At 38.3% G+C, this 13,138-nt stretch overlaps 1 protein-coding gene across 2 annotated transcripts in view; it reads right to left on the bottom strand.

The window, feature by feature from the left end:
• Nucleotides 1–2,166: 2,166 nt before the first annotated feature.
• Nucleotides 2,167–13,138, bottom strand: part of caln2 (calneuron 2) — a 36,212-nt gene continuing 25,240 nt past the window's right edge. For both annotated transcript variants that reach the window (XM_008427395.2, XM_008427394.1), the window contains exons 5-6: nucleotides 5,633–5,786; nucleotides 2,167–2,427 (exon numbers count right to left, since the gene is read on the bottom strand). In XM_008427395.2, the coding sequence (XP_008425617.1) occupies nucleotides 2,300–2,427; nucleotides 5,633–5,786 (282 nt within the window). In that variant the 3' untranslated portion in view covers nucleotides 2,167–2,299. The remainder of the gene's footprint in view (nucleotides 2,428–5,632; nucleotides 5,787–13,138) is intronic.

Genomic DNA, 13,138 nt, shown 5'->3' with positions numbered 1-13,138 from the left:
TTTTTTTTTTAAAGAGCTAAACCAAAATGTCTGGAAAATATTACAGTTTTCCATTTAGTCCTGAGCAAAACAAAAACAGAATAATGGGTTGAATTTATATATTTTTTTACAGACATCCAACAACACACCTGAAGGCTCAGATTAAGCTTTAGTTCCCGTTTTGGCCACTAGAGGGAAACCTTTTCCAAGAACCTAACTACATGTCACATGTCTCCTGTTTATCCAGACTCACCTTCCACTTTATTAGGTACACCTGGTTAGTTTGGATTCAGACTTTAGAACCGCCTTGATTCTCCGTAGCATAGATTCTCTAGTGGGTCAGAAACGGTCCTCTGGACCGTCTTCACATGCTTGATTTAGATTTGTTAGCTGTAACTCCATGAATTGAAGGTGCTCTGTTGAATTGACACCTGAAAGACTCCAATGAACCAATTCTCAATTTAAGAAGATCTTAAGCTTCCTCACGTGGACCGTGATCCTGCGGGAAGTATCCTTCAGGAAATGGGTCCACTGAGGCCGTAAAGGAAGGGACATTATCAGATTAGTACCAAGGGGCCAAAATTGAAAGTATTCCCCTACATCATTACATCACCAGCAACCTGCTGTGCTTTCATGCGTTATACTCCAAATTCTGTTTCTAAAAGCTGAATGTTGCAGCTGAAGACATGTTTTACTGGCCCACCTTGGTTTTAACAAGTGGTTATTTGAACTACACTTGTCTTATATCATCTCAAACCAGTCTGATCATCCTCCTCTGATGCCAAACAGATTTTCTCCACAGAGCTGTTTCTCAGGGGATATTTTCTCTTATTTGGGTCATTCTCTGTGGACCTGAGAGATGGTCTGCATGAAACTGTAGCTCCGCAACAATCCTGCCAATTTCAAAGTCATCAAAATGCAGCGACTTGCTGCCATGTTATTGTTGTTTGTGTTAACAGAGGAATCTAAAAAAGTGGCCAGTGGGAAAATATTAAAGCTTAGTAGTTTTTCTTATTTTGTACACTGTAAAAACACCAAATCTTAGCAGGTATTTTTGGCCTAGTTTCTAGTGCAAATATTTTAGTTCACTTGAAATGAGACAGAACTAACAAGTAACTTTTCAGCAAAAAATAAGAGCTTGTTTTAAGTAAATTATTCCTTAATATTGATTAAAAAGTTCTAGTTCCATTGGAAGATTATTTCATTTGTAACAAGACATTTCCCCCATGTTATATTGAGAAATTATTTACTCCAAAAAGCTCTTATATGTTGCTGAAAATTTACTTATGAGTTAGTACACTTAAAATAGGACAACGCTAAGACAATTCCACTAGAACTAAACCAAAATTACTTGGTAATATTTTGTGTTTTTGCAGTGTACTTTCTGCTGCAGAGAGGAGTAAAAGATTACATAAGCTAGGTAGCAGAAATCTATGGGGAAATCTTTAGTTAATGGCAATATACATATATACTGGCATGCTGTCAGGGGGTTTCTACAGATGAGCCGTATAACAATGAAATGCAAATATGAGGCCTTTTCCCCACAAATGCATACCTGATAATAACTGAATCCAGTTTGGTGTATTTTTACAACGCTCATGAGGTTTTTGCAAATTATCTATATACATAGTCTTTTCCACGCCACAAGAACATCGGACTAAAACGTGACGGGAATCCAGTGGTCCCTTTCTGAGAGTTGAGTTGTGCTTCCTCTAGATACACATAAAGATTTGACACAGTAGCACAAACAGCAGACTGAGCTGAGGATGCAAATGCTTCACGCTAAACGTGACGTTGATGCACGGCTACATGAGATGTGAGGAAACTGGTATGAATTTCAATGCTGTGGCCAGGATAGAGTGCTCACATTCACTCACTTCACATTCCCTGCACATTTTCAAGAGTAAATATGCAGCTTTTTGATGTATTCACTGTTTTGAAAACCAAGAATGGCTCAAAGCACCTGATAAGCATTTCTGGTAATTGTAAAATTAAGTTTAAAGGGTCGTTTTCACCTTGAAAACAGCAAAGTAATTCTTGTTTAGTGTCACAATTTATAGAAAACCATAACTGTTTTGCATTTAAAATTCAAGTGACTTCACCTGGTGACATCTTCATTGCAAAACAAGCAAACCTCTCCATGTTTAATGCACACTGTCCGTTTTCTAATAATAATTCACACAAAAACAAAGAAAACAAAGGTCAACTGATTGTTTTGAGAAGTGCTTGGGTTGTGGCTGGTCCAGCTTTGGCTGCAAAGAGAAAATGTGAGGTCATGGCTGTTTCTGTCCCACTCCCCATGCTCACAGTGCAACTGGTTTCACTCCATGCCGTTCCGCAGCATCTGATTGGCTGCGATAAGCATGACACTGATGATGAAAGCCATGGCGAAGGCGCAGATGAGGCTCTTCCTGACACATGTCTGCCGATTCTTCTTCTTAGGATGAACTGGAAGGAATGACAAGAATAAGAAAGAAAAACATGAGAATGTCATTGTTTTGTAATTCCTAGTGATTCATAATTAGACTATTATATAAACCCGTCAAACCCCAAATCCTATCAGCTAATCAGATTTTAACAGGGAAATAAGAGAAACTATCCACAGGAGAATAACAGAAATCTATTAAAGTTTCATATTTGCAACATACGAACACATGAACAAAAATACATGTTAAAAGGTTGAAGGACTGGGAGCACACACTCAAGAAATCCCTGTTTGAGGCACAGCTATATGCAGAAATGTGAACATATAACATGCAAAAATGAGTCAAATTTGTTTTCATGATGCCTAACAGGAAAACAAAAACATTTACATTCGTTGGACTTTCTATCTTCTAAAATAAAAACCGATGGGAAAAACAAACGAATACAACTTTTGTAGCTGTCAATTTGTCTTGTGAAGTCTGAGTGAGATTCTACTGTTTCACGGCCAGTTATTAAACTGTTACATTTCTGCCCAATGCTCCCAAAAAAAGAGAAGAAGAAGCTGAATTAAAAAATAATTTTGTTGTCATCTCACCCTAAACCAGTCTTTCTCAAACTATGAGAAGGTTGCAAACTATGGTCGCAATCCTGTGGTAAGCTAACTGTAGCGTCGCGCTTAGAGCTGACGTCACAGCAAATAAACGGTCGTTTACATGCAGTACCTCGCGGGCCTCTAGGGGGCGTAAGGTCCACGAGGTACTGCATGTAAACAACCGTTTATTTGCCGTTACGTTAGCTCTAAGCGCGACGCTACAATTAGCTTACCAAAGGATTGCGTTTAAAATTAAAAATAGATAAATGCCTTAAGTTTAAGTGGTAAGTGAGAGTTTATTAAATGGGATAAGTGGTCCTTGGCCTGAAAAGGTTTGAGAAACTGTCCAAAACGTATCTGACCACAGGGATTATAGTAGCGCCTCATATGACTTTATTTCATTTTCTATATTAATGACTCAATTCCCTTTAGGACTTGAGAATCTGATGATAACGTTTATGCACTTGTATTTAAAGTTATAAAGGATTCGCTCATCTAATTTGGGCACAGTTGTGCAACCATTGAGTTCATAACACCAGCCATAAAATCTTAAATAGACTTCTGAGAATGTCAGCTATAATCATGCTAAAAGATTTTAGAGTTTCCGAAGTAATAAATTCATTCCTATGTGTCTTCTGTTGAACCAAGATTAAAATTTTAGGTTTTAGGATTTCTCCTTTGCTCCCCAGGGACCCACCGATTCTTTGACTGAAACAAATATAGATGACACAGCAGCTAAGATTTCTTGCTGCCTTGTTTTGCTTCTCATGTCTGTGACCCAGATTATGAGAGCATCATCTCTGATGTAAAAAGAATGGTACATAACAGGCACAGACTGGTTACAAACTTGTACAGCAGCAGCAAAAACAAAGAAAGACAGACGGAGGTGGAAGTTTTGCTCCGCTGCTGTTTGGGCTGAGAGAGCTTTTGTTCTCCAAAGACAGAGCCTCCCGGAGATTAAAAATGAGAGCGATGGGAAGAGGCAGACGTGTTCTCCAACAGGCCGAAGTAAAAAGCCAAAAGTTTCCTCTGTCAGGTCCCATGTCTCAGCCTGTTAGAATCACACACTGCATCAATAAGTCAGCGTCAAAGCTCCGACTGCTGGATCTAAGGGAAACTGTCAAAAGTACAGAGGTCCCACTGGTCGGATGGGAAAGAAGCCGGCATGAAAGAGGGAAGAGGAGGATGTGAGATCAGGGTTAATGTGGGGGAAAAAGACGGCTGATTTTCCATTTCCTCTTTTCTAAACTCCTAATTTTCCTCTTCCAATAACCCCATGGTACGGCCATTCCCCCCTTATCACCCCCCCACCCTTATCACCTCCTCAACCAACACTTCTGCATTAATTTCTAATCCCTTCTTTTTATTGAGGAATACCTCAGTCTGCACACCAAGACCAGGAGGATTCAGTCAGTTCTGAAAAGCGACAAAATTTTATTTTAATTCTCCACTTGCATGCATCTAAAACCTGCAGAGGACTAAGGTTGAAGACCCCCTGAACTATTTCTGTATGCAAAAATGCCAGAATAATGACATAAAATTAATTCTTAAAGAATTTGTATGTGTGTGTGTGTATGCATCAGGGTTTCCCACAGTGTATTATAAGCATGATGGGCTTTTGGCTTGTGTCCCCACCAGGCTTAACATTGTTTATTTATTTTGTTGTTGTTTTTTTTATTACTATTGCATTTTTTAAGATTTTCCAGTCTCCCAATAACATATAACTGTCAGGTGATATTTTCACATTTCCTGTCAACTTCAAACATTTTTTAACTCGAAAACACGACAAATGACTGTCGACGCCCCAACCACCGCGCTTAGCAAGTTTTCTGGGGGCAACACCTTGAACGCTATATTTTAACACTATTGGAAGTCATCATATCATACCTTATTTATATGGTTTTTACCATAAAATCCATATTTATACTGTAAAATTCTGGCAACCACAGCTGCCGGTATTTACTGTAAATTAGAGACGTTTGTTGTTTTACAATGTGGAGGAGAATCAATGTAGCTCCAACACATTGGTCCTCATGTGACATCATGGAAAAGAAAATAAATCAACAAAGATAAAAGAAAGATCACTTTGAATCTGAACATGTTTGGTTCATATTTGGGTAAAATATTCAGATTCCTAGTATGTGCTGCATTCATCTCATCTAACAATTACTGATTTGTTCCCCTTTTTTAAAAACCACCTTGTGTTCATTCAAGTAGCAGACTGCTGATGTTTTTGATTTTGGAAGTAAAATCAGTAGCAGGTGCTATTGATTTACTGATTGGTGTATTTTCTTCTACAAACAGCAACATTGACTTTCAAAATGTTCATGAATGCAAAGTATCGACAGAAAAACTTAAATATTTATTTTGATTCTTCAGGTAAAGCACTTTTAGATCTGTGGTCTCTCTTAGAGGACGAGGACTTAGAGTCTAGTTTTCTAATCAGCCAAATGGGAAAAGAGCAAAACAACATTTCACTCTATTTTCCGATCATATAAATTGATAACAAATGTTTCAGTCCATTAGTGTTGACCTTGTGAAATAACAGCAGCAACAACAGAGCACAATATTTCCCGTGAGAAACTTTCCAAGTCTTTATTAGAGGACCAAGACTTTCCCCGAGAGCAGCTTCCTCACCTCCTTCGTACTCAGGGCAGTTCCCTGAGGTTTCGTTGAGGCTCTCCTCCTCCGTGATGATGATGTTCTCTATGTCCTTCATCGTCAGGTGGTCCCGGAAGGCGTGAAACAGAACCTGCTTGAGCTCATCCAGAGACAGCTGCTGCATGTCAAACTGCAGGGGCACAACGTGATCAACGCAGAGAAACAGAAACATCAGCAAAATTAGAAAATATGTCGTCATGCAAAGGAACACTGGCGCTACTTTTAGTCTAATTCTGTGTGAAATTCTGATTGTATTTAAAGGAAGAAGTTCCTAAAATAATGGTCTATTTGACATCAACATGCACAACACCAGCCCTCTAATAGCTTCAATAAATACAGTAAAAACAGAGACATATTTGCATCTCTGTTTGTAGACGTTCAAGATGATTTATGAGGCCGTCACCTGCTTCTCATTCAACATCAGACTCTTTTTCCGCCTCCACTGATCCAAAAACTTCACCTGCTTTCCGAAACCCTCAGCAGACTCCACTAATAGGCGAGCGCCCAGCGTCCTGAAACCCGCTAGCATGTCTGGAATATTTACATCCCTGGCTTCCTGGAATACCATCAGCCGCATGGTTTAGCACAACAGATGGCCTCTCTGAGGCAGGCATGGCGAAAAACGAGCGGAAAGAGGGAGGCTGAGAAAGGGAAAGTATGATGAAGTTCAAGAAAAGCCAGATGAATGAAGTAGTGAGAGGCAGATGGAGAAAACAGAACTGGCAGACAATAGTGGTAGAGATGAGGAAGAGTTGTAACAGGAGAAGATGCTCATTTTAGCAAGGGAATGATAGTCTTGCTCATCTTGTGCTGCAAAAATAAATAGATTTTTTCTTTTAGGAAACGTAACCTCCAAGTTTAATTTGTGGTTCCGAATTATTCTTTGTCCCCAAACACAACAGATCACTTGGAGGCTGGACGTTTTCCAAACTGGAGAGGGGATTTGTTCCCAAATCCTTCCTCTGGTGGCTGAATGATATTAAAAAGGACTAGACATCCAGAGTGCAAATACATAATAGAAAGGCTGTCTGTGGATGAGAAACGCATTGTGAAGTGCTTTGTGGAACCTCCACTAGATTAGAAAAGGATCATATACGTGCACAACATTTGTCTTGGTATTTAATTCTTTCCTGTTCAATAATTTGTGTCTTTGGAAATGTATATTATTTATCATCCTGAGTGCTTTTGTTGGAAACACAAACACTTTAAAAATGTGCCCAGCTAATAGAAGTTAGGTATTGATTTAACACAAATCAAATCAACCAGGTGAGCATTATTAAAATGTCTACATATTAGTTAAAAAGTGAGACTTTTCTCAGATCGTGATGTACTTGTAAGCATCCCTCTCTGTGCATAAGTCTTAATTTACAGTTTCTATTGCCTTTTTGAGTGATTTGCACTGTAATTATGGAAACTCCCACACAAACACAGAAATGGGAACAGAAGAAAACAGAAATACTATCAATTTAAAACCCAGGAGGCGTCACAAACAAACAGCAATTTCAACGAGCTGCAACAATCTAGTGTTCATTCTGAGCCTCTTTTCCCTGTCTGAGCAAAGAAAAGAAACACAGACGATGATATCGACTTCAACCAGACATGGCAACTTGAAACAGCTTTTTTCTTTTTTTTAACCCTGCAACCTTAAAAAAATGTGTAAAAATGTGCAAGAAGCAGTAAGAATAATAAGGTTAAAACAGGCAAGACAAGGTAATTTTCAGAAACTATGTCTTTGTGATGAGCGCCGCCAGGGTTTGATCAGGAATGATCCGCATCCTTTTCAAATCAAAACTACATGAAAACTACATGACTGTACACTTTTAAAAACCCTAATGTGCAATTTGACATTTCAGTAAGAGTCAGGTATTCAGTTTCATTTTGTGTTTTTGACTGTCACAAAACACTTTAAAAAGACAAAATAAAAAACTGCAACGTTAGTAAACATTGTCTGACATAAGCATTTTTTGAGGGTGACAACTAAAGGGTTAAACTCCTAAGAGCTCAAGAAATATGCCACACATTTTTTATTTTTAATCAGATATCCCTAAAGCTTCTCATTTGTGCTGTAGAGTATTTGGAGAGTTGATTTTGTTTTATTTCATTTATTTTTGTTTCTTTTAACTCAGCAGAGACATTAGGCTGATTAATGATAAAATTAATTCTGATTACCAGTTCCAATTGTTTGTGCCTTTTGTCCCTTAATTGAAGTGTAATCATTTTTGATTTATGCCAAATAGATATTAATGTGAGAAACACAGAGAGATCTGCTTGCTTCTCTGAATGGATGGTTTAATGTAGAGACATTAATTCTGCAGACTGATTTTCAGCTAATTAAAACACTTACTTGCTTCTATTAATATATAAATATAATCATTGTTGCATGAAACAACAGTTAGAAGCAAAAGCAAAACAATGATGTCCTCTGCACTGAAAAAATGTTTCTTTGGACCAACTTAAAATAATTTGTTAGAGCTAATCTTCTGATTTGATTTCAGAATGATGGCTTAAGCAAAACTAATGACATTGTCTTTACTTCTGATTCTTCAGAAGATGCTCAATATGAATTAGATCTGTCAGGTTTTCACATTTGTCTTGCTGTGCAGCAGTGCAACTCTGCTGAAGAAGATATTTTACAAAACACGGGACAGGATGCACTCAAAAACTACCCTGAGGGCACAGGAACAGTTAGTGGCAACAGCAGTTAGAGGGGCAGCTTGATTCCCGTCTCAGCCCAAAACACGAGCAACGAAAAAGAAGAACAAGTCTTTGAACAGCAGCGGCAGGACAGATGACATGACAGCTGAAGGCAGAGAGAAAACGCACAATGTTCCCGTCTGTCTGCGCCGAGACCCGCTACCTGCAACTACCCGGCAGAATGTTTTATTTTCCTCCTCTGCTGTCTCTGAAGGACAAACACAGAGTGACGAACGGGGCAGACAAAAATATTGAGTTTTCTTGTCTTTGTCTTTTCTGAATCACTTCTAGCGGTGTGTTTGTGCGTGCATATGATCGAGCGGCTACCAGGAGCCCAGCAGGGGACTCGGCGACGTGCAGAAGCAGCCAAGACGCATCAATCAGAGGAACAGGTGCTAACACGGCGTCCTTCCTGTCTAATCCTCCTGGCCTTCAAGCAGCACAAGCTTGTTTCCTCAGACCCTCCACCTGCTGACCCTTCTTCGAAAAGCCACCAACACTGACTGGATGCAGTCACTTCTTGTTTTACTCCGCGCTATTTTCACTTAAGTTTGAGTAAAGTTTATGTTGTGTGGTGTCAGCAGGTCACACAGATGCGGTAAAAGTCTCAATCTACAGAAGAAAATCAGATTTTGTCAGCATAACACAACATTCTGAAGATGAAAAGCCCCACTCAGTGTTTGGATGCCACATTGAAAGCATTTCCACACAAAGAGCCGCACTGCAGATCAAAGCATCCACCAAACGGCTGATATTACATAACATGCATGTAATGTTTTTTTAAAAAGATTCATTAGAAATAGCTTTTCGTACTGCTTCAACCGATGAAAATGGAAGAGATTCTTTACACTCTATCACCCACGTTTTACTTATTTTTTTTACTTATTTTTCCACTTTTGTGTCAGAAATTTGCATACCCTGATCATCAGCATTGGATTTTTCCAAACCATTTTTCTTCCACAGCTGAATGATGATACAACAAAGAACTTCAAAAATAATTGGATGCACACGTTTGAAGACATTGTGAACTTTGTCAGATCTGCATGAGTCAAACTTGCACATAATGAACAAAAAGTGTTCATAGGAAAGCTGCAGAAATCCTCATTCGTCTGGATGATGTTTTAAAAACATTTTGTTTTTTCAGAAGTGATTAGAGTCACTACATGAATCCAGATTTTAGGAACTGAACGTACATTTTCATTAGACTCCAAGTCAAGGCTTTAGGTTACGACCAACAATGCAAAAACACAAAATCTTACAAAGTAGTTTTAGTTTCTAGTGCCAATATCTTTATCCACTTGAGAAAAGACAAAACTAACTTAGAAGTAAGCATTTAGCAAGATACAAAAATACAAGATCTTGCCAGGTGTTTTTGTTTGGTTTCTAGTGCAAATATCTTTGTTCACTTGAGATAAGAAAAAAAAATACAAGTAACATTTCAGCAAGAGCTTCTTTTAAGTAAATAATTCCTTAATATTGATTAAACATTACTAGTTGTAAAATAATTTAACCCTGAAAAAGAAAACATAGATTAAAAGCTCAACAATATTAATGTCAGACTGTCTAGACAAGTCATCATTCAAGAAGCTGTAACCTTGACTTAACTTTGGAAATGTTTTCTAAATTCAGTTCATAAGGTGCCAGTTCAAAGCAGAATCCATCTCAGAGCGCACAACATAAAGAAACCATTTAATTTATTGGCTCAAGTAACTTTGATCAATAGTCTGGCTGGCAGGAAGGCATTTTCCCATTCTGAATCAGATTTGACAAACTGCCAACCAAAACAACTGTGAGCAGTCAGGACCAGAGGGCCGGGCTGCTGGGATGAACTGGGATGTTTTGCACTGAGCTTCTATGAATCAGGCTTGATTCAATGTTTACGTTGGGATCAGGGAAGCTTAGAGGAAAAGTTTTCTGTGCAGTTTAGCCCCTCAAAGTGCAATTTTCTGCAATGGTGTGTGAAACGAGCGTAGTTAGGAGCATCGGCCAAGGGGGGGAGGGTGAAAGAGCTGTTATTAGTGAAAAAAATAACAGCTTTTTTACTTCTCATGTTCTCCCTTAATTTGTTTACATATGGAGTCAGAGAGGAGGCGAAAGATTGTTGGGTTAATTTTAGCACATATCCAGGTCTGAGGGTCTGGTTTTCTGACGCTAACCCAGAATTTCACTCAGGGCACCAAATTGATGAAAACAGACTTTGTTTACTCTTCAGTTTCCATATTTATAACGTTCAGAAAGAGCCAAAAGTCTTGGGGGGTTTAGCAATGTAGACCAGAAAAAAATGAGCAAAAAGAAAAAGTTTCTTTTAATCACGTGCCAGAATATAGATCCCACTGGAAAGCTTTGGTGGGAGTTAAAATACGCCTTTGACAAAAAGGAAAACTTTTAAAAAGGGGAATAAATAAGGAGAGCCAGCACAAGACGCTACAAGAAAACATCTGATTACAACACAAAGGTGCTGTAATCAGATGTGGATTTGAATCTTATTGCTCTATAAGATCTGCTTTCCTCAAAGCTATTTAAAATTAATTCATATCCAACAACAAAGTTTGAATTTATTTTACCTAAAAGTGCTATAACTCTACTGGCTGAGTGTCTTTCTCGATATGTGTCAAAGTTTCTCATTCATGAATGACCTTGTTTTGCTAAATTGAAATTATTTGTGATCAATTAACATTAAAGGTTGAATGTATTAAACTGAATGTGAATTTTCATTTTCCACTTTTCCATTTCCATTTTCATTTTAAAATCTGGGATGGAAAAAATAGATGTTGCATCTACAAAAAACCACAAACTGAAAACGTCGAAGTTTTTCCACCAGATACAGATTCCTGAACTCTTCCCGAGTTAAAACATTAATATTGTTGCTTCTAAATTATTATGAACGCGTTTTCTTTGCATTATTTCAGGTCTGAAATCACAGTACCTTTTTCATAATTTTGTCCATTTCTCATTTTCTGCAAATAAATACGAAATATTTGCTTGTAATTTCAGAGACATGTTGTCAGTAGTTCATAGTATGAAAGAACAACGTTAATTTTACTCAAACCTATAAAAAGTAAATTCAGATAAGCTGATCATTTTAAGTGCTCTCTTAATTTTTTCCAGAGCTGTATTTTATTCACCAAACCACAAAATGATCACAGAACTTTTCACGGGTTTGGATATATGATGCATGCGTCAAAACTTATTTATCTCATGTCACATAATAAACAAAATGACAACAAATAGCAGGTGTGTATCAGCTGCTCAGGTAGCAGACATGTTGTGCTCATACAGGTAGCGCTGCAAGATGCTACCTATCAGATAATAAAATGCAAATATACCATAAAGCTGTATTTTATGCAGCACCATCTTGAGTATCCTTAAAAGATAATAAAATGCAACAAAATCTGTTTATTTCTGTTATTCCAGCAGCCCTCTAAGGCATGCCCACCTAATAATTCAGATAATTCTGTCCAGCGCCGAACAAAACAAGCCAATTCCCCAAAGAACCGCATCATCTGAACAAGCTGAACTGAGTCATTATGGCTCAGCGTGCCGTATCCATCATGGAGAGCCTCTTCCATCTCTCCCTTTTTTAACACAATGACTCCCCTGTCTCCCTCTGAGCTCTGTGAAATATAAACAGACACTTGCAAAATGCAGCTCTCACAATCCTCAGAGACACTCTTCCTCCCACCATTTCATCCCCCCTCCCGCCTCCTCTCCACTTATATATTCTTTTGCTTTATGCTTTTATTTTACGCTTCCTCCATCTTTTCCTGCTCTCCTCTACTTTTCTTCCTGTTTGCCTTCAGTCTGCCGTTTCCCTTTGTGGGAGGTGAGCGTTTTAAATCACCCCAGAGATGCTCACTGTCTGCGACCTTCGTGAATCACAGTCTCTTGTACTTCTTTAATTTTCTCCCCCTTTCTCCCTCCTTTGTGATTTTCCTTTATGTTCCCAAATCTTTATGTGGGGCATCCTCTCCTCTCCTCCATCATTCCCACCCCTTTCCTCTCTCATCCCTGTTCATTGTCCAGCTTACCTCTCTTTTCCCCCTCTCTCTCTCAGCCCGTCTGGCTGCTTTATTCTTCCACTTTGTGTCTCATTTACAAAAGGTGTTCTAAATCTGCATATTTTTGCATTAAATTAGTTTATTTTTCCCTGACGGAATGAACACACCGTTGTTGCTTCAATTATACTTCTTGAAGAGATGCACAATGAAATCTGGAATGAGGGGAATCTTTGTGGATGTCCTGGTGGTTAAATGTAATTCTCTAAATCAGAGATTATGAATGTTCTCTAGGACCGGTTGTGCCAGATTAAATCTGTTAAAACATTAATAAATACCTGTTGATAATTACTTCTTTAAACTAAATAAATTTGATCAGTTTCTCCAGCATTTAATAACTGTTTTTTTGCAAAAAAAAATAATTTTGCGATCAAAATCACAGATTTTGTGGTTCTAATTTAGAAGTATATATGACGTTAAATGTGACTTTTTGACTATAATTTGACATCCAGTAAGGCTGAAGTAGAAGTCGTAAAAGTAAGAAACACTGCCACCTGCAGGAGGGAGTTAGTGGCCACTTAAACTTGACATTTTTGACCATTTTTCTGGAAAATTTGCAATAAACTGCAGGAATTTTCACATAATTACAAAACATTAGAGAGACTGATTGATATAATTTTGTGTCTGGAGTCTAGAGGGCGGGCTGCACAGTGGCGCAGTTGATAGAGCTGTTGCCTTGCAGCAAGAAGGTTCTGGGTTCGATTCCCGGCCCCGGTCTTTCTGCATGGAGTTT

The sequence above is a fragment of the Poecilia reticulata genome, linkage group LG14, assembly GCF_000633615.1.
Source record: "Poecilia reticulata strain Guanapo linkage group LG14, Guppy_female_1.0+MT, whole genome shotgun sequence".
In the NCBI taxonomy this organism is placed as follows: domain Eukaryota; kingdom Metazoa; phylum Chordata; class Actinopteri; order Cyprinodontiformes; family Poeciliidae; genus Poecilia; species Poecilia reticulata.
This window is presented reverse-complemented; position numbering and strand designations above follow the sequence as displayed.